At 49.2% G+C, this 22439-nt stretch overlaps 1 protein-coding gene and 1 pseudogene across 2 annotated transcripts in view; both read right to left on the bottom strand.

Annotated features, from left to right (window-relative positions):
- Positions 1 to 22439, bottom strand: part of CORO1C (coronin 1C) — a 55683-nt gene that overhangs the window by 19365 nt on the left and 13879 nt on the right. For both annotated transcript variants that reach the window (XM_066609588.1, XM_066609589.1), the window contains exon 2: positions 7788 to 7987. In XM_066609588.1, coding sequence (XP_066465685.1) covers positions 7788 to 7987 — 200 coding nt within the window. The remainder of the gene's footprint in view (positions 1 to 7787; positions 7988 to 22439) is intronic.
- LOC136634863 (5S ribosomal RNA) lies at positions 3695 to 3817 on the bottom strand (annotated as a pseudogene).

The following is a 22439-nucleotide window of genomic DNA, read 5'->3' as shown; positions in this document are numbered from 1 at the left end:
GACATCCAATCCCCCCCCCCCAGCCCCACAGTTCAGAACCCCAGGCTGCTGCTTATCATTTAACAAAAACGGCTGCATCCATAGGGCACCCACATCTACCCACGGCAGATGGTTCATACCCCCGGCGCTGGGCTTCAATGAAGAGCGCGCTTCTGATTCAGACCATGACAAATGGCCATTAGTCATCCAGCAAGCCAGCCAGGCTCCCCATGACTCACTCTTCCTTAAGATAAGGAGACACGGCCATTCCCCAAAGGGGGAAGATAGCACAGCAAGCTGGACATCACCAAAACACTTCTGAAGCCTTTACAGCACGGAGGTGGCACGGGAGAGAGGAGGCCGGCCTCTGCCCTCCGAAATCAGAAACCATGGGCAGAAACACCACAGACAGTAGAAGCCAAGATCCAACAAAGCAAAGAGTTTGGAATGCCGAGCGGCTGGAGCCAAGAGGGGCAGCACCAGATGACCCTGGAAGCCTGAAGGGAGGTGTAGATATATGTCAGGCTAGACTTTATTATGGATAGTTGGGCTGACTTGCTTGCACAATAAAATACTTGTCTTTATATCGGTTCCTGGGGCATGTAAGGGGGGGAAAAGATTGTGAAAAGAACATGTTATGGTGAGATGTGTGTGTGTGGGGGGAGAGTCAAAGATATCTTCCTCCCCATGGCACGGCCATGCCTCTATTAGCTATACAATGCCAGGACGCACAGGGCACTTCTCAAGCACAAGAGAACAGGCCCCTGGCAGGTATTTTGCATGCAAGAATGGTTTGGCTATAATTAGGCAACAGTTGCACTTGTGCGCTGTGCAGACCGGCAACCTGGGGCCCCGATTTCCAATTAGCAGGGCTCCACTGCTGAAGGCGGCACACCACGCTGGAGAGGTGGGGTCCCTACTTTGAAGGGTCCAGAACTAAAACCGAAGAGGGCAAAGGCTTGCCACGTTTCCCCCGTGAAACCAACTTACTCTGACTGATCAGCCACAGGCCAGAATTCAACAGGTACTCCTCTGGCGCAAGCTCTGTGGGAATAAAGGAACAATCCAGACTGCCCACATAAACTCCCATTCATTTCAACAAGGCTGGTGATGCACAGGAGGAATTCTTGGAGACGCCTGGTCTGAAGCGACGAGCGAGCGCTTCAAGTCACGCCGGTTATCGGTTCCTGAGCAACCTAACCTTACACTCCAGGGCTCTTTGGACAGCTGGAGATGCATCATCAGGTCTGCCTGGCTCACAGCAACAACTAGGTTCATATCTCACCCCAAAAGGGAGGCCAGAAAAGCAGCCGATGACTTCACTGCTTTGTGCCATGTGCTTTGCGCCATGAGCAGAGATAAGTACCAGGTAGGAGCACAAAGGGCTCTGTAACTGCAGCAGTTTCCATGGAAGGTCTGCCCTGGAAAATCTGTGGCAATGCACAAAAACCCACCGCAAAATTAGCTGTGACAATCGTGATGCAGACAGAGCGAAACAGACGGCCAACGGCTTGCCAGAGCAAAAGCGGGCACTTGGCACAGCTGCTGCTGTTTCAGCTCATGAACAGGGGTCTGCAGAGGAGGGGGAAAAGAACAAGCTGCCAGGCAAGGACACCTCGTTTTGACGCGTTGCTGGAGCAAGAGGAAGGGAGCGCTTGGGTTGGGTTTTTTCTAAACCCTAAAACAGAACATTTTAAAAAATAATATTGTGGGAAATCGGACAAAACAAACCTGGCTGTGTGCCGACTAAGGGCCTGCGATCACAGCCAAACGATGATCATTGTTTTTTCTAAAACTGCCTGAGTAGCTGTTACTACACTCACTTGAGTGGCAGCAACTGGGGTGCGGGGAGAAGAGTATTTTTGCACTGCAAGCAAAAATACAGGGGGGAAAGGAGCTGCACAAGTATCAGATGCTAATGGGTTTGGCAAAACTCACTTTGCATCTCAAAGCTGACTGTTGAGCTGGTGCAAGGGCAGGATTTGCAAGGCTCACCTTCACATCCAATTCTTGGATGTGACGGTAAGAGGGAAGGGCCAGGGGCAAGAAGGAATGCGATGCTCTGGTGACAACTTTGGGGTGGCGGTTTTGCCTGTGGACTGGCTCAAGGCTTAGACCTTGAGACAGGGCTTCAGCCCATGCCAGAGGAGCTGCAGGCTGGCAGATGTCATCCCTCACCCCTCTCCCCTACAGGCCTTAATATTACAGAGGAACATCTCTGTCGGTTGCCTCCACCCCACTCTCAATGCAGGCCACTCTTTTCTGAAGTCTGGCCAGCAAAGTTTCTGCGAGGACTGAGCAAACTGGCAGTTTCTAATTCTGGAGCCTTCTCAGCAAAGCAAACACTTCAAATCCCCCCAAAACGAGGAAGGCTTTTTCCTCCCAAGCTCTAAACTTATACACCAAGTTTCAAACCCAAACCAATATTTTTATAGGCGAGGTTTACAGCGGAAGCTCGGACGGCCCCTCCGCAGCAGCGAAGCCCGTAGCGCATTTCTGTTTGCATTCCACCTGAGCCATGAAAAGAGCATCAAAGGACAACTCTCCAACGACCTGGTATGCACGCATGTTAAATGGGTTCAAAAGCAATGGCCCCAAAGGAGGTGGGAGCAGGAAAGACTGAGAGAAGGGGGCTGAACTGTCACATGACCGAAAACACAGTTGCAGAGACAGTGCCCCACATGACGCGGTGCCTTTTCTTGCTGCTGCACATGCCATACTTCCCCACAGATTGTCCAGAAGAAATATCTGAAGGATGGGGAAAGAGCAACTTCTGGTACGACGTCGTGCTCTGCCGTATCCACGAGCCCGGACATACTTCCTGCGGAAATGCCGGCGGGACCCTGTGAGAAGAGGCAGCACCGATCGGCAAGAAACCAAGTTAGGCTTTACTCTGGAAGGGAAGCATTCGGCCAAAGCCACCAACAGCAAAGCCTGCCTCACGCTCCCTCGAAAAGGACAACAAATGCAGCCTGAATTAAAGCAACCCTTTCTTTATTTTGAAAGAGGCAAACGTGCAGGGAGGCAAAAGCAATGGTGAGAAAAGTGATTGGAAATTCCACAGAAGTAACAACCTGACCTTACAGAACAGCCTGTGGGCATGACGGAGCAGCGCAAGAGAAGGGAACCACCTCACCATTTCTTGTAGACAAATAACCCAACTAGTGACTCTTTCCTAAATAATGGGGGAGGGGGATCCTAATCAAGACAGAGGCATGGGAGGAGGGGGCTCTTACCCTTAGGCCCACCCACCATCCATCCCAACGCAGACTCAATTTAGAGTGAAAATCAGCCAGGCCCGCCACAGCCCCTTATCAACCACAAGGCGTAGCCTGGCCCTAGGAGCCAAACGGCTTCAACTTCCTTGGCAAGAACATGCCAGTTAATCATTGAACCTGCAATGGCCCCAGGTGCCAGACAAAGGGTGGGGAAGCTGCATTTACTGAAGGACTTTTTAAAGGCAAGGGGAGGAAAAGACTCCGTTTCTCATTAGCCTGACCAGGGGTGACTCCACCTACAAGTACAGAAAGAGGAAAAGCAAGCTACATTAACTGGTTTTATACTTTGCTTGGGAAATTTTTATGGGGCTCCACAACATCAAGGAGATTCCTAACACGGATGCAACTGGACTTCCCAAGCGTAGCTTGCACAGTACTATGGCAACCTCTGATATTTGGTTGGTTGGCAACCTTCAGTCTCCAAAGCCTATGGTAGAAGCCTACAGCACCCAGTATTCCCAGGCGGTCTCCCATCCAAGTACTAACCAGGCCTGACCCTGCTTAGCTTCCGAGATCAGACGAGATCGGGAGATAGTGTTCAGTATAGGGAGATGGTTGACAACCTTCAGTCTCAAAAGACTATGGTCTAAGCCTACAGCACCCGGTATTCCCAGGTGGTCTCCCATCCAAGTACTAACCAGGCCTGACCCTGCTTAGCTTCCGCGATCAGACAAGATCGGGAGATAGTGTTTAGTATAGGGAGATGGTTGGCAACCTTCAGACTCAAAAGACTATGGTAGAAGCCTATAGCACCCAGTATTCCCAGGCAGTCTCCCATCCAAGTACTAACCAGGCCTGACCCTGCTTAGCTTCCGAGATCAGACAAGATCGGGAGATAGTGTTCAGTATAGGGAGATGGTTGGCAACCTTCAGACTCAAAAGACTATGGTAGAAGCCTACAGCACCCAGTATTCCCAGGCCGTCTCCCATCCAAGTACTAACCAGGCCTGACCCTGCTTAGCTTCCGAGATCAGACGAGATCGGGAGATAGTGTTCAGTATAGGGAGATGGTTGACAACCTTCAGTCTCGAAAGACTATGGTAGAAGCCTACAGCACCCGGTATTCCCAGGCAGTCTCCCATCCAAGTACTAACCAGGCCTGACCCTGCTTAGCTTTTTATATTTACTGACGTGTATGTCATCCTAAATTATTTATGTTATCGAGAGATTAACACCTGGTCAACGTAAATCGACTCTCTGTGCCCTCACGATGGCAAAAAGACATATTATTTAACTGGAAGGAAAGATGTCCACCGACGTAAACCCAATGGATGGATGATATTTTGTGTTTATCTGTATTTGAGTGAATGGAATATCAGTGTCAGTTGCATATGGAGATATTGAGAATATCCGAAGGCCATTCCTTGATAAAACATCATAAGCCACACGAAGTGTGCTGATACACTTGATTTAATGTTTTGATCACGTATGTATGCGTTTCCCCTCTTTTTTCTTTCTGCAAATATGTAATCTTTAACATTATTATATCTATGTAAAGCTTTTTTTCCTGATAAATAAAGCATTCAAAAAGAAAAAAGGAAGATCACATTGAGGAGGGAAAAATGGGGCAAGCGTTTTAACCATCAGCCCCAGTTCTGGAAGGCATATCAGAAAAGTACTCCAAGGATGCATTTTGCCCAGCGGGACAACATGAAGGCCTGGCTCTCACAAGAGGCAAATCTGTTTCTCAGCTGCATCACTCCAGACTGCAGGTGAGGCCTTATGTCACTGAACGCTCCTCCACAGAAGGAGAAAAGCATCCCCAGAAAAATCAGATGTCAGGGAGAAGAGTTATGGCCTCACCTTCCCCCAACAGGCCAGTTTCGGACATACAGGGGATCTTCCTCCTACAGAAATATCCAACCATGAAATCTCCCACCTGCAGTCAGAAGCAGAGCAGTCCAAAGACAGGCTGACTGCCCCCCATCTACTGTTTGTGTGAACTCTTAATTACAAATGAGAGAGGTTTTCAGTACAGTTCCATCAAAATGATTTGTGCTCTCTCTCTCTCTCTCTAAGAAATTGGCTGGTTCCACAGAAGGCTGCTTGGCTGAGAGGACAACACAAACCACTTTCCAATGTTATTTACACCAGCTGCCTTAAAAGAAAAAGTGATTTATGCTTCTAGTTCAAGCCGTTGGGCATTCTGAAGGACGTCCCATCAGCACCTTCATCAGGCCACCACCTTACACTGAACACTGAGGTTCACCTACATGAAGAACCTCTGCTCTGAAGAAACCCCACTTGAATCTCTGCAGATTCAGTGGCAACCCACCGGGGGGGGGCAATCTGCTGAGGGGTGATGCAGTTGAGGGGACTCTGCTGAGGGGCAAATGGGAGACCACCTTGTTCACCTGTAGTCGGTCGTGGTTTCCCTTTTTTACGGGGGCTCAAATATTGTCAGGGGCTTCAAGACTCTACAAACATATTGCTCTGTTACGATTTTTGACTTTTAGGCTCAGTCTCTCTCTCTCAGCACTCTGGCAATCTTGGAGTATTTATTTCCCCCAGATTATCTTTCCTTCCTAAAGTAAAAAAAGGCTTTTTAAAAAAAGGAGCGGTAGGGGTGCTCTCAAAAATTCCCAGCGCAATAAGAAAAAGGGAAAATGCTTAGTGATGTGAGCTCTGAAGCACGAACGCTGCTTGCTTTTTGCTGCCATCCCAGGCATTCAGCACCGCCCCTCCCTTCCTGTAAAGGACACGGAGCCAAGAATCAAGCTGAGATGCTCCAACAGCACTGGTTTTTCCAGTGTTTTCAAATCCGTACGTAGCATGTTACGGCCAGAGCCGCCGCCAACGGTTTCACGTGGGACGCTTCCCCGGATAACAATGCGGGAATTATTTTAAACCTCCCACTCGTTTACACTCTCTCACTCGCACGCATGGGGTATCAAGACTGCCGGGTAATTTGGCTGGCGCATGCAGAATAAAAACCCGGGAAGCCAAGAGTTAACCATCCTTTCCACTTGACTCAGAGCAGGCTGCTCTCATGTGCTCTCTCTCTCTCTATCCCACCGTTCTCCGAGCTCAAAGTGGCCAATCAAAGAGAAGCGTGGAAATTATTCAGGACGGCTCCCAACTCAAGGAGCTGCAATGGCCATATATGGTAAAAACCACTGTCAGAGCCCTGCAGTGACGGCTGCTGTTAGATATATCAGTGAATTGCAGCAGCAGCAGAGGCAGAGGAAGAGGTGGGGGCAAGAAAAACACAAAACACACACATACAGGCAGAGGAGCAGCAGCCAGTCTCTTTTAAAAAAAAAAAAATGGGAGACAGGCATTCATTTGCCAGAGCATCTTCAAGGCTACAATCAAAGCAAGCATGTGGATAACACTGCCCAGGTGTAGCGTGTCGGCTTCTTTCGGGCCCACAGCTGCAGGAATACGGTCAAAACATGCTCCTTAGAGGAGCCGCTTCATAAGAACATAAGACTATCCCTGCCGGATCAGGCTAAAGGCCCATCTGGTCCAGCTTCCTGGATCTCACAGTGACCCACTAAATGCCTCACATCTTGTTGGCATCCTTCAGTCTCGGAAGACTATGGTGTCACGCTCTGAATGGTGGTTCTGGAACAGAGTGTCCTCTCCAGTGCGCGAAGCCTGGGTAAAGTAGGTATGGAGGATAGGCTGTTACCCACGCAGCAAATCCCCCCTCTCCACATTGCTGAAATGGTCCAATGGAAAGGCAGAAGCCAATACGGTTGGTTCCAGCGGCGTCGCAGGAGTTGCCAGAACGTGACTGTGTTCAGCCATGAACTGCCTCAGGGACTCCGGCTCCGGATTTTGCCTCGAGGTTGACTCCTGAAGCCTTTTCCATAACTGGATGGAGCCACAAGGCAGTGGAGGTTTGGGATCAGAGTTTTCCTTCTCTCAGATGAGCTGCCTTCCCAGGATGACGAGTCCCATCTACCCGGTGGCTGTTTAGTGGCCTCTTACGACAAGTACAGCCAAACTGAGGGCCTATTCTTATCCCCAGCGCCCAGGGGTAAAACTTGTCTTCACAAGACAAGACACAACCTGCATCCTGGTGCCCTCCCCTGCATCCGGCATTCTGAATTTGCACACCCTCTGGAAGTGCTGGTCTGTAGGTCCAGCACTCTTGAGGCAGCTTCCCCAGCCTGGTTCAGTGCAAAGGACCAGAGAAGGCTTCATGGCAGCCTCCTGTATCAGAGCGATTCCAGAAGATCTGATGTATTCAATTGCCTCTGGCAGCCCCTTTCAACTGCAACTGCTTTGCATGTCTATACACAGAGCCACTGATATGGGCCACATCTGACTGAAGCAAAGAGATTTCTGGCAAAGACTGCATGGGCTTCAACCCAAAGTGTCATGACCGAAGAGCACCCACACTGAGGGAAGGAAGCCTGCCAGGGTGGAGATGAACCGGCCAACTCAGAGAGTCCCAGGGCTGCTTGAAAACTGGCACGTCTGCTCTGTTGTAATAACGCTGGAGGGGGGAGCCTTGGCACAGCTGGGCAGTTAGGAAAGCCACAGGGCTGCTGACCAACCACACTGAAAAAAAGCACTTACCTTGTGTAAAGGCAGAACCAGGAAGGCGCCACCCCCGCTGGCCTCTATTATGATTGCAACAAACTTGGGATTGACGGCACAAAAAGAGCTATCCCAGGTCACACGAGAAACTCGGATGTCGTCATAACACTGGTCATTTTTCACCGCTTGTCCAAACACGTGCCGAAACTTGCTCTGCCGTACCACTCGTCTCATTGTTTCTGGAGGAGAAGAGCACAGGAGAACTCAGAATGTCGGCCTGCGTCAACTGTGGCTCACGTCCCTCCACTAACACAACCAAGGAAACTCCTGCTCTGCTAGACTGCCAAGAGGAAGTCTGAGAGAGGCGGCAGGTTTCCATTCCAAGGCCTAGTTACGGGACCTTCGCAGCAGGAGCAGCGCTGGCAACACACCGAGGCCCTAACTTCTTCCTCTGAAGTCGCAATTCAACTTCTTTTGTTTAAAAACAACGTGGCACTTGTCTTATGAGTTTATTGCATTTTACTGAATTGCTTGCCGTAATCAGCACCTGGGGTTTATTATATTTATTCCCCAAGCTTGGCTCCCAAAGTGGCTCACAATTAAAATCCAGGCTAAGGGAGCCGTGTACCACAGAGTCTTCTGGCCCCCAGGAATTGATGTCATGGTCCCAGGCTCTTCCCATCGATGGGAGGGGCAGAAGCTGCAGACTGAATCAGGAAGAGCTGGTGACAACTTAAAGAAGCAGCCAAGTGGGCTGATCAAGAAGACATCTTTTTAAACAAAAGAGACCCCCATGTCCAAGGCTTGACAGGACTACCCTGAAGTAGGTTTTGGCTTGCAGCCTGTTTTTAAAAAACGATTCAAGTATGTTTTAGAATAGAAATTTTCCCCAAACTGAGAGAAGCCTGGGGCGCTAAATACATCATCGCCATGCCCTAACCACCAAAGGAAAGAAAGGCCCGTTATTGAGACTTGTACACAGCAAATGAGGCCCAATCCAGCGACACAACTGGCAAAGATCAGAAGATGAAACATCAGAATTCAACTCTGAAAAGCATCAGAACGGACTTTAACTATCGGAAGATTCTGCCTCTTATTACCTGCCAGAATTTCAAGACCCCCCTAGCAAGAGCAACAAAAAAAAAGGCACAGCCTCCAGCATGAGACCCTGAACAAAAAACAATGGCTGCAAAGGTGCATTTGTGAAATCCACATGGAAGCTCTTGCAAGCCACTTAGATTTGCATCATCACCACACACAAATCTGCTTGTAAACAAGGATTAAAGAGGTTTGATCAAGTGACAGATACCCTTTCTCTCTCTTCCCCCCCCCCCCCATTTCACTGAGTGCATGTATACAATTCAGATAACCTATCTGGTGAAGTCTGTGATCTGAGAGGTGAATGACCTGCACAGCTACGGTTAGAAAAAAGAAAAGAAAAATGTGGATCAAACAAGCAAGCCTTTGGCTGGAGGTGAAACTAAAAAGCCACGTGCGCTTGAAATGAGCTGAAACACAAAAGGTAATCTCAAGCGCCTCGTGCATCATCAATGAGACGACCGCTTCTAGTTTTGTCAGCTTCCAGCAAAATCCTGCAAATCTTCCCAGTGTCACGTTACAGGTCCCTTCCATTCACAGCATCCAAAACCTGCCACCTCCATCCAGGACAGAATAAAGCACGGCCGGGCTCTCTCCTCTTCTTGAAAACAAGGGTGCAAATCACCGAGACGGGGCTTCGGCAGGGGAGACATCTGTCCACTTGGGAATGGGAGGGAGCCTGCCAGCTGCTCTCTGGCAGGCCAAGCAGCTGCGAATTGATATTGACGTTCGCTGAGCAGAGTTCAAGACGGCGATCCAGGGAAAAAGGCTATCTTATTTCAGGAGTCTCGAGCAAGCCAGCGGCAAGGCTTGTGTTTTTAAATTGCATTTGTGGGATTTTTTTATATTTTCCCAAGCAGCTACACAGATGGGTTCTTGGTACAAAAGCACCATTGACAGTAAAGCTGGCAAAGTCATGCGTGGTAGTAAGTCATGAAATGGGCTATGTCAGATGCAAGGGAGGGCACCAGGATGTAGGTCTCTTGTTATCTGGTGTGCTCCCTGGGGCATTTGGTGGGGCCGCTGTGGGACGCAGGAAGCTGGACTGGATGGGCCTATGGCCTGATCCAGTGGGGCTGTTCTTATGTTCTTAACTACAATTCCCAGGAAGCCTTGCAGGTCTCTTGTTATCTGGTGTGCTCCCTGGGGCATTTGGTGGGCCGCTGTGAGATACAGGAAGCTGGACTAGATGGGCCTATGGCCTGATCCAGGGGGGCTGTTCTTATGTTCTTAACTACAATTCCCAGAATGCCTTGCAGGTCTCTTGTCATCTGGTGTGCTCCCTGGGGCATTTGGTGGGGCCGCTGTGGGACGCAGGAAGCTGGACTGGATGGGCCTATGGCCTGATCCAGTGGGGCTGTTCTTATGTTCTTAACTACAATTCCCAGGAAGCCTTGCAGGTCTCTTGTTATCTGGTGTGCTCCCTGGGGCATTTGGTGGGCCGCTGTGAGATACAGGAAGCTGGATTAGATGGGCCTATGGCCTGATCCAGCGGGGCTGTTCTTGTTATTAAGTCACACGTCTCTTCGGGAGGAGGCTCCCCTGTTCACAGCTCCTGGCAACTTCCACCCCATAAGACTGTGCCATGTTGCTATCTGTACGGAGCAGTAGAATCTCCTCCCTCAAATGTTGTCAGTAGAACTGCCAAGTTATTCAGATATTGTGTGGCTTTGGGATTTGATGGGAGAGATCCTTTCTTGTAGGACAGAGAGCCAGAAAGCACGTCTAGACCACCAACTGAACTGATTTAATAGCACTGTAATTCTGTCTTCCCATGGGGCCCTGAAAAAAGTCTGAGGGTTTATTTGGGGGGGGGGGATGAGCAAGAGACCTCTAATACAGAGTTCTCAGCACCCCTGACCAAACTAGATTTCCCAGCATTCCTAAGGGGTCAAGACAGTTGAACTGACATGGAGCCAATGTGCCACAGGTAAGTCCAACCCATCCCTTCCCTATGATCTCAGATTGCAGGTCTCTGCAGCGCAGGCACAAGCACTCACCTGAATTATCTCACAAACATATCCCAAGGCACGTGAGAGGCCGAGCCTTCTCACTTATTCCTCCTCAAGGTATCTGTCAACCTCCAGCATACATTTTGGAATGCAACACTGAGTTTCTAGGTCAATTCAGGCCTGGCAAGAATCCTAGTCTACGGTCTTCCTCCCCATGACACCAGTAAGGGGAAAGTTGGGGAAAAGAAATAGGGTGGTGGTGGCGGTGGAAACGGGGTCGGAAGTCCTGCGGTGTCGCAACAGCAAAGCGCTACAGGAACTGCACCCATCTGGCTCCGTTCCCGCTCAGCGGCACGCCCATTTGACAAGTACACCCTTCCAGCTCACTGGTCCAGGGTGATTCACTGATGCATTTGTTCTATCATCACAATAAGGTGGGAAGGTACTTGGGCCAGCAAGTTCTCATGGCAGCTTCGTAAGAATATCAAGAGGCTGCATTTCTCTCCAGAGAGTCTGCCAAAAACTAGTCAGTTCAGAGCAAGCCTGAAATGCAATCCTAAAACTAGCAAGGCCAAATCCTCATATTGATACCCTGCTCATGCCTAATCTCATCTGATCTTGGAAGCTAAGCAGGGTCAGGCCTGGTTAGTACTTGGATGGGAGACCACCTGGGAATACTGGGTGCTGTAGGCTTATACCATAGTCTTTCGAGACTGAAGGTTGCCAACCAAAGGGTGGGGGTGTGTGCGTGTGCAAAAGGCATTTGAAGGAGAAAAGGATTTTGCTGCCCAACGTCCTCACGGCTTGATCAGATTCTCCAATAACTTTGTGTAGGGATAACGAGCACAAGTTACTAGCACGTATCCTGCTCTCTTTATGCAGGCACACACACACACCTTCCCTTCCTAATCAGCTGTATCGTCCTCAGCAGAAACTGTACACACATCGAAACACACTTGCTAAAGCCTCGTTTCCACAGCCAAGGAAGCGATTCTTGGCTTTGGATCACGGCCTTTTAAAACAAAAGAGGTGCGGGAGGAGTGGGGAGCAGACAGGAGGTGCAGGCCCTACTTAAGAAAAGCAGGAATGATGGAACACCTCAAATGCATCCAGCAGAGCAGGGTCCGGTGAGAAACTGAAACTCGTCTGTGCAAAAGCCCTGAAGACACTTTCCTAACCCAATTAGGAGTTTTCATATTGCAAAACACACACACCCTCCCCCAGGCCTGGTTCAAAAAAGAGAGGGCTAGTTGACTCCTAAGTGCCACCAGCTTGCTCACTATTATCAAGAGCAGAAGGCTGAACAAACAGAAGGAAGCTGGAATGATTACTTGTTCCAGTGAGAGATTTTTATTAGTATATTGGGGGGGGGGAGAATCTGACACATATGAAAACACTTCCTGTTCAGCAAAAGTGGCCTAACCCTGCAGAATTACCCTGCAGTCTCGCGGATCCACAAGCTCACTCATGTTTCCCAACCAGCTGAAAAGCCTCCAGGAGGCCTCTGTTTCTGCTGCATCCACTATATACTTTGAACTGTAAGAGGAACCAAGCAGGCTCTATTTTTAATTACAGTAACTGTGCAAAGAGGAAGCAATTTGGAGAAACTCACAACACTCATCTTCAGGCAGCACGAACACCGTCCTCAAACAGGAACGCACAACTCGTGACCGTCCAAGCCACACACAGCTCAGCTCACCTTGTTGGCAACCTTCAGTCTCGAAAGACTCTGGTATCGCGCTCTGAATGGTGGTTCTGGCACAGCGTCTAGTGTGGCTGAAAAGGCCGATTCGGGAGTGACGATCCCTTCCACACTGGGAGCAAGTGCAGTCTGTCCCTGGCCTGTCTCCCTGGCTATGGGCCTTCCTTCGTTGCCTCTTAGCCTCAGACTGTTGGCCAAGTGTCTCTTCAAACTGGGAAAGGCCGTGCTGCACAGCCTGCCTCCAAGCGGGCCGCTCACAGGCCAGGCTTTCCCACTGGTTGAGGTCCACTCCCAAGGCCTTCAGATCCCTCTTGCAGATGTCCTTGTATTGCAGTTGTGGTCTACCTGTAGGGCGCTTTCCTTGCATGACCTTGCTCGGTCATGTTGTGAGAATGGATGATGGCCGAATCCCAAAGGATCTCAGCTCACCAGGCGCACAGAAAAGGGCCATCAAGACACCTCCTGGCAAAATGGGGGGAGGCGGGGTGACAGCACCGCAAGGCACCTGGCAAAATGGCTCTCCGATTGCGCAGAAGATCCGCGGCAGGCCTGCCTCAGCTGTGAAATGATGACTTTTTCACCCCGAGCACAGGAACGCCACGGGCTATACTTGCTAAGCACAGGGCAAGCACCGCAAAATTAGCAAGAAAACACTGAAAAGGAAGGTTTGCATCTTCCCAGCATGACAGGCTTAGCCCTCCTGAATGAGGATAATGAAGCGATGCACAGCCCTTCCTGCAGCGCGGTGTCTATACGGTTTAACAACAGAGGCTGCCTGGCAGAATGATCTGGACAGGAGATTCAGCAACAGGAGCCGGCCGTGGGGTGGGGAGAGGGATGCCCCTCTATCCCAAGGCTCAGCTCCAGGATTTCATTCTGACAGCACTTCCGTCAACTGGTCCTTCTCCTTGATGCCGATTTCACATCTGCATCACAAAGCTGAATGAAGCAAGAGCTGCTTTAAGCGGCTGTGTGAAAAACTCCTCCTGCTGTCATTAGCTGAAAGTTGCCTCCACCAATACAACTGCAGTTGTAACTTTCACAGGTGGAGACCTGGCTCAGACGCCAAGTTCTAGTTCTCCAAGCCATGATCTGGAGGCTTGGAATGTGCCATAGGCGGACACGTACCCTCCATTCTCGGGTCGATCAAGCCCGCACTTGCCACCGACATCCTAACTTGGCAAACTCTGGTTATTGCCAACCTGCAAAAGACTGTTTGAAGCGGCCACTGTTAGCAAACTGTGGCTTGGAGGCGCTAAGCAGAGCGCATCCGATTTGGGAATCGCGGCAAGCTGCAGACAGTGCAACCAGGAAATGGAGAAAGGAATTCCTGCAGGAGAGGGAAGGAGTGCACACCAAAGCTTCCAGCATCCTCCTTCTCTGGAGGATTATCTGAACCAAGGGCCTCCAAACCCCAGACTGCAGGTCAGATCTGGTGCGCCAGGAAAATCCCTCTGGGCGAGGTGGTGGCGAACCTTACTGTTCTGTGCCACAGTTGCCTTTCTTTGTGCCCGATCTTCATATGGCCTCACACTGGGGCAGCTGCTTCCCCCAGGAAATTGGGTGCAGAGCCTTCTGGGGCAATGGAAATGGCTGCCTGGCACGAGGCTTATGAAGATCAGGCGCAAAGGAGGCTGCGGTGCAGACTGGGAAGGTTTAGCGCCCACAGCACCCAGAAGGATTTTCCCAGCGCACACTGCAGGCTGGTCTGGAGGCCCCTAATCTAAACCAAGCTAGAGTACCTCAGACTCGGTGACCTGCATCAACGCTCACTCCTATGCAAGTCTCCCCAAAATGTGTTTAAAAGAGGATTTGAACCTTTTCCTGTTTGTAAGGCCTAAAGAGGCAAGCGGACTAATTTCTGCGGCTTGGAGGGATTTCAACCGGTTTATGCAAGAGGAAACACATCCTGCGAGGGAACGCTCACAGGAAAAGCCACCACAAGACCAAAACTCCTGCTAGGCCGTCAAGAGGAGAGCTTGTGAGAGGGCCTGGCCCTCAGCACTAACAGGCAGCTTGAAATCTACACTCACCTCAAGAAACTTTCTGGATAATTCAGATCCCAGCTTGACAGGAGAATAAATAAAAAACCTCTTTCCAGCAGGGTCTGTGAGCTGCCCAAGCCTAAAGGCACCTGGCACTTGTGCAGGTACGGGTGTGCACAGCGGGCACCTCGCTCACCTGGCACCACCTTAGGGACTGCTTTTCCATTTGGCGCGCCAAAAGAAGCCTGTCACAGGGCAGGACGCTGATGCAACACTTCAGACAATAAACCATTCTTCCCAAAAAGGGAACGCTGGAGGTTCTGCTGCTGCTGCTGAAATATCCCACAGCATGCCTCTTCCAGTTATCAAGATGAGACAGACTCTAGGCCCACTTGGGACAGTAATTCGTGTTATTAGGTGCCCGTCTTGGGTGTGGTGGGGGAGTACTGGCAGGGCTCTCCTAGGGCTGCCTGCCCGAACAACCGCTCTTGAGTCCCAGGTCTGGGGTATCCAGGCTCTCAGGTTTCTCCTAGGCACCTACAAGGGCATCCATCAGGCCTCAGGTGTGGCCAGGGGAGAGGGTTGCTGCATCCAGAAGTGTCCAAGCTGTGTGCTGGGGAGCCCTGTGTTCCTTCATGACAAGATCAGAAATGGCAGAAAAGCAACGGTGGACAACCCATTTTTAATAAGCAGTGGTCAGACACAATTCGCACAGAGCCAAGGCGTGGTTTCAAAAGGCCGGACCATGCTCTTCACAACCTGCAAGTGCCAGAGAGCATGTCCTCAAATCCTCCATGCCGCGCAGGGGTTCTGTAGGGATCAGCTGGTGCGGAAGTGGGTCCCTGTAGGCAGGAGGTATGAAATCCACCGAGCTAAGCCCTGCTGCATCCCATCTTTCACTGATTACGTAGACAGCAAAACAGAGGAAGTCAACATCTTAAAGTCACACAACAGGGTATTCAGTGGCACAAAATCTAGACCTCCCATGATCTTAATGAAAACCTTCCTATCATCCTATAATTTAAATCCCAAGGGCAGGTTGTTTAATGAATGCGGCCAAGAAAGTGACAAAAAATCTCCCTCCCATAATTCAACAGAGTTATTCTTCAAGAACGAACAGCAGACCACTCACTGAATATTGCTGCATATGAGATCCTCTAACAAGGACGCTCTGCCTTGTTCCCAGAGTCTAGAGTTCGAGAAAGATCGCCCCACTTCACATTTTAATTCCTTTTACATGCACAAGTTTAAGGACAAAACAGAGCAGCCATCAAGACCTACTGGCACAAGAGCTCTTATGCACAGAGAACCTCGCCCACCCACCATCAGCTGCCAAGAGAAGAATTGTTGCCCACTCCTCCATGGTCAATCTTACAGAGTGAAGGTGCAACCACCTTTCTTTTCAAAGCAGCAATAACCAGTGAATCTGCATGGGACAGAAGTCTTATCTCCAGGAAGTACTCCTGAGACTTGTTTGAATGCAGCGATCACAGATTTATGCTAAAAAGCATTATGCAAAGTACTCAACTTTGACAGATGTGTGGCAAAACTGGACGACTTGGAGGACATCCGACACCTCCACAGCCCAGGCCTCCGGCGCTGACTATTAACAATAAGTGTCTGCAGACCAGAAACTGAGAGGGCATCCAATACAGGCTTCCAGCTGAATTCCATTTTCTTGCTGGGCTCCTGCATTCTTAAACCGAGGCTGGGTTTGTTTGTTGTCTGTTTTAGTTCTGGTCAACCACATGGCTTGACTGTGAATTCTTGAAGATTAAACTGCTTTAAAAGGACTACCTAGAGAAGGCAGCGCGGCTGGTTTACACAGATCATCTTGTTCGCCTAAAGGCACCAGCGACAAACAGCAATAAGGATTGGTCTTCATCTTCAGCAACGTGCTTATTTTCCAATGGGTGTGCTTAGAAAACACAAGCCACCACATTTCCGCATTGCTCTTTGGTCTCAGGTTTACAATGGCTGCAGAGGTAGGCCAATCTCTTGCGAGACTGCTTGCCTTTATTGTCTGACACCGAAGAACAGAAATCACAAGCCCTGCCAACACTACAGCGACTGCTTGTGAACAAGCCAGATCTTACATTTATTCAGCAGAAACAAACATCTACTTCTTTCTGAAACCAAAGCAAGGGGGGGTCAAAGTCTATATGTATTTTTAGAAGTAGCCCATTGTCTTTAAGTCTCGGCAGCTGAGATTCAGAAGCAAAGATTCCTTGAGAAAAACAAAAATCAGCCGCAGAGTTCTGAGCAGGAGACAGGTATGCCGATAACTTAGACCCTTCTGCATTTCTTGCCTTCTCTGCTGACCTAGTTTTCTTATCAGTTGTGGGCATCCTTCAGTCTCGGAAGACTATGGTGTCACGCTCTGAATGGTGGTTCTGGAACAGAGTGTCCTCTCCAGTGCGCGAAGCCTGGGTAAAGTAGGTATGGAGGATAGGCTGTTACCCATGCAGCAAATCCCCCCTCTCCACGTCGCTGAAATGGTCCAATGGAAAGGCAGAGGCCAATACGGTTGGTTCCAGCGGCGTCACAGGAGTTGCCAGAACGTGACTGTGTTCAGCCATGAGCTGCCTCAGGGACTCCGGCTCCGGATTTTGCCTCGAGGTTGACTCCTGAAGCCTTTTCCATAACTGGATGTAGCCACAAGGCAGTGGAGGTTTGGGATCAGAGTTTTCCTTCTCTCAGATGAGCTGCCTTCCCAGGCTAACGAGTCCCATCTACCCGGTGGCTGTTTAGTTGCCTCTTACGACAAGTACAGCCAAACTGAGGGCCTATTCTTATCCCCTAGCCCCCAGGGGATAAGACTGTTGGTCTTATCAGTACCAACAAGGTTAATAAAGCAAATAGATCTACTTCGTTCTTTCAACCAGCTTTTCTCTGCTCTTGCAAGTCTCTTCCAAATTCATTTTTAATGACCGTGTCATCCTAACATTTTCTAACGCTCCGCAAATGCATTAAACTCTCATCTGCTCTCATCAGGAGATGTATTAGGAACCTTTCAGAAGACAGCAGGCAGGGGCTCTTGCCCTCCTGGCACGCCCAGGTTAGTTTCAGACTGGCTTAATAAGCGAAAAGCATAGCATTTCATTTCCACTTTAATCAACTCATCGGCAGCCAAGGCAGGTTAGGAGGGTTAGGCAGCCCTTGCAACGCATTTCAGTAAACAAATATTAAACCTCCTTGCATATGTGGAGACACGTACTAAAATAAAAATGCACCAACCTTTGTGCTCAGAACCAACCATCAATATTGTTTCCTTCTGCTAAAGAAGGCAATCCAGACAATATGGGCTATTTGGCCTGAGGTTTGGGCTGCCCCCAGATTCTCTTGATGCAAAAGTAGTAGGACGGAACACTTGCACATGTTGGATACAAATGCAGGTATTAACCATTTTCACCACTAACAAGCATGATTTTTTTAAGTATCTGGGATTTTCTGGGTCTGCAAGTGACTTCTACCTAAATCAAAAGGTGCAAGGAAGTGGCACTTGGATGCAGGCATCTTGTTGTCTTGTGTGCTCCTTGATGCATTTGGTGGGCCACTGTGAGATACAAGAGGGTGGACTAGACAGGCCCTAATCTTGACCCTTCTGATGTTCAAAACGAATAGAAGCCTGGTCTGAAATGCTCTGGCAGCTCTTAGGTGCTTACCACAGTTCAGAGAAAATCCAGCTCCTCTCAAGACTCGACTCACATGGTTGGCAACCTTCAGTCTCGAAAAACTATGGTGTAAGCCTACAGCACCCGGTATTCCCAGGCGGTCTCCCATCCAAGTACTAACCAGGCCTGACCCTGCTTAGCTTCCGAGATCAGACGAGATCGGGCATCGACTCAACTCAAGAAGCAAAGGTCTTCCAAAATTCAGGGGCTGTGAAATGCAGCGCTGACCCATGGCAACGGAATCCATGGGTCAGAGATTGGGTGGTAAAGGTGGTTCACAATCAGATGATCCGACCAGCTGCAACCAAGCAACCCAGCCCGCAAGGTGCTTTTTTTCTCCAGCCTTGCAGCTGGAAGCCAGCCTGCCATCGCCAACAGGAGCATTTTGCCCTTCGGCAACCCTAACACGCAACCTGTGACAGAGAACCAAACACTGACAACTAAATATTTCAATCTGTTAATTTCACTTGGAACCCTCCACTTGTGGTACCAATTACAGCCTCTCCAACATCTGCTCTGACAAATGCTTTCAAGATCAACCCCACTTCCTCTCCTGTACAGATGTTCTTTATCTTCCAGCTTTATCCCTTTTCATCCACCAGTTACTATTCTGAGCTACCGAAGAGCAGAAGAGTCAACCTCAAGGATCTGCCTGCCTCCGCGGTTGAACATTCGTGTAAGAATAAGCACATTTACAGGATGTCAAGTGAGGAAGAAAAACTGACTCATGGGATGTGCATCTGCTTTCATTACAAACGCTCCCCTACATGGCATTTCAGATGGCAGCGCCGAGGTCCTGCTGCAAATGGAGGAGGGGGATCTCCGACATGAACAGACAGACATTTCAGGGACAGGGCCTTCTAATCCAGGTCCCCTGCCAAGTTGGAAGTGAATAGTTGCCAAGCACACTGCCCAGGCTCACAAAATCTCCTGCATTGTTCTAGACAAGGCCAGGACAGAACAACATCTCACACCCCGCAGGGAGACTGAAGGCACTTCACTCAAGGTGTTTAAACCCTATTCCTACATGTGACTTTTCCAAGCCCTGTACTTCATGTTTGGACAAGCAAAAGCTGATGCTCCCCAGGCAGATACAGAACCCAACAAGTACAGGTTTTAGATAAACAAGAGCACTGATACCTTCAGAAGCTTCTGTAAACACAGACACTTCAAAAAAAAAACAACACCACAACTTGGTGCCTCAGTGGCATCTAAAGGAAGGAACTCGGGAGTAAGAACTGCTAAAGATTTTCCCCACTCCGTGTAGACATTTTTCTACCAGAACTTACAAGTATCTCCCCAAACACACCAAGGGTTCCACCCCATTCACAAAAACAAAAGACGGTTCAGGTTCTTTGGTTCAGATTACCAAACTCCAGGCAATAAATAAAAATATGCCCATAACTCTGAGAAACGTGACACCGCAGGGAAGCATCACTGCTCCCTGTCGTACAGTCAGCGATGAGGCCACAGAGCAGGAAGAAGGAAGAGCACTTTCCTTAGACAACCATACAGATCGTCTTTGGAGATAAGGAGTCACCCTCACTGCAGGCACAATTCAAATATCACACAAGATCATAGTTAAGACAGCTGAACTAGAGTTTGGCGTGATGTCTGAACTGATAAAAACAGTGCTGTAAGAATTGGGAACCGTGGTTTGAAGTGAGTTTGTGCCAACCACGGTTTGCTATGATGTCTGAATTGACATGCTTAGGCTCTAGAACTGGGGTGTCAAACACAAGGCCTGCAGGCTGGATGAGGCCCTTGGGAGCTCTTTATCCAGCCCCCAGACTCTCCCAGCACAACCATTAGCTGCATTTACTGCCTGTCTCCCCTGGGGGCTGGGGATAAGAATAGGCCCTCAGTTTGGCTGTACTTGTCGTAAGAGGCGACTAAACAGCCACCGGGTAGAAGGGACTCGTCAGCCTGGGAAGGCAGCTCATCTGAGAGAAGGAAAACTCTGATCCCAAACCTCCACTGCCTTGTGGCTACATCCAGTTATGGAAAAGGCTTCAGGAGTCAATCTCGAGGCAAAATCCGGAGCCAGAGTCCCTGAGGCAGCTCATGGCTGAACACAGTGACATTCTGGCAACTCCTGCGACGCCGCTGGAACCAACCGTATTGGCCTCTGCCTTTCCATTGGACCATTTCAGCGATGTGGAGAGGGGGGATTTGCTGCATGGATAACAGCCTATCCTCCATACCTACTTTACCCAGGCTTCGCGCACTGGAGAGGACACTCTGTTCCAGAACCACCATTCAGAGCGCGACACCATAGTCTTCCGAGACTGAAGGATGCCAACATAGTAAAGTGCAGCCTGCACGATAATTGGGCTCTCCCATATCTTAAAAATAGGATCAAGATTTGCATATTTTGTCCTCTGTCATTTGCAGCTAATGAGTTCCTACATGCAAAAAAAAAAAAAAGGCTTGTTTCTGGTTATGACCTGCTTAATGACATCACTTCCTGCTTAATGACATCACTTCTCGCCCTCAGGAGGCACCACGAATGCTACTCAGCCTGCTTTTTGAAATAAGTTTGACACCCCTGCTCTAGAAGCTCCTTTTCATTTACACAACAGTGCGGTGCTTCAGCTGAGCAAACGAAAAATAAAAGACCTCACGGGCTAAAATAGGCTCGGCTTGATTCGGTGGAAACTCAAACCCGGGTCCTAATGGGTGGTGCACATCATAGTGTCATGTGATGGCTGAACTGAGTCACAGTCCATAGTTCAATTCAGCCATCATGCTTATCTTGATGCTATGCAGGAAACTAAAGGGGTATCTCGACAGAAGAGCCATGGGAAAGAAAGGAACGGAGCCCAAATTTCCAGGAAGAAATCAAATGACAACAGGCACAATTCCCCAGCAGTGTCTTCTGTTACTAGAAGCTAATTGACATTCCTGACAGATTGGAAACATGGCCACGTGAGAGCCTTAACCCGTCATTTCTTTGACTGGCGATATCACAAGAATGAATTTTGATTCGCTGACCTTCGAGTCGAGATCACAATGCATTGTTGAAAAATAAGCATCGGTGCCATTCACAACACACAGTCCTGACTGCTTGCAGGAAAAACCACAAATGAGCCACGCTTCACGGTTAAAAACCGCAACAAGAGGAAAAGCACGGCGTCCGTGAAGTCTGCTCCAGGCTGTCGCATGAGGAACACCTTCCTGCCCAAAGAAAGGAGGTGGACTGCGCAGAAACAAACACCACAGGGCCCGACTCCCTTCCCTACGCCCCTTAATAAAACTTTACCCCTCGACTAGCCCAAAAAGCAAAGAGAACCTTCTGCTTTTGCCCTTCCTTTCAACTCGGTTTACCCCAAAGTATTGTACGACAATGTGGGCCACAGGAGCCAATGAAACACTGAATGGCGGCAGATTATCCATTATATGCCATAAAAGACTATAAGTTTTTTACAGGCAGTCTGCGAGGCAGCCTGGCCAGCATGCACTCAAGACTTACTGTCTGTATGTAGAGAGGCACATTTTAGAGGGGGACGCCAAGCCCTCTCTTTCTGCAAGCAAACTCAAGTTCTGCTGTTCACCAAAGTTACTACCCCTCTCCAAAGACACGCCTGCTTCAGGGCCTGTGAATTAACAGTTCAATCCTATATATGTCAATGAGGTCAATGGGATTTACCCCCAGGCAAGCGTTGCAGCCTTGGGGTCTCTGTGGTTGTAGAGGGAAACTGACACGAGCAGGGCTTTTCCCCAACTCAGAGCTGCTTTTACCTACAAACCACCAGCATCATCTATTGCTTTCTTATCACACTTGTGGATGCAGTATATGCTAAAACTCTGCCTTCAGTGCAACTATGAGAAGCTGCCCCATTATTCCTGCTTAGCAATTTGGGAATCAGGTCTCTTCTCTAGGTCTAAAACTCCAAGTGATCCGAGACCAGATAACCTGAAGGACCACCTTCTCTCAAATGTCCAAGTCTGTCCATCAATCATAAATCACTGGATGCCTGTCTCTGGGTACCTACATCTTTGAGATTAGGATGACGGCTATAGATGAGTCCTGGCTCTGGACCTTCCTCCTGAGGGCAAACTGGTCTGGTTCCTTCTTTCTCTGCTTTTTGATTCTAGGCAAAATCTGTCCTGTTCTCCATAGCTTTCAAATTTAATGCTGTCTCTGCATTTGAGCATATGAGGTCCTAAGTCATAAAATGCATGTTCGTGTTAACATTGGCCTTGTTTGTTTTTCAGATATTGTTGATATTTTCATAAGACTTGTTTGCAAGTTGCCTTTAAGGCTCTCAAAAAGAAAG

Source organism: Tiliqua scincoides, chromosome 14, assembly GCF_035046505.1.
Source record: "Tiliqua scincoides isolate rTilSci1 chromosome 14, rTilSci1.hap2, whole genome shotgun sequence".
NCBI classification, from domain to species: domain Eukaryota; kingdom Metazoa; phylum Chordata; class Lepidosauria; order Squamata; family Scincidae; genus Tiliqua; species Tiliqua scincoides.
The sequence above is the reverse complement of the archived record's forward strand: the minus strand, read 5'-3'. Positions and strand labels throughout refer to the sequence as shown.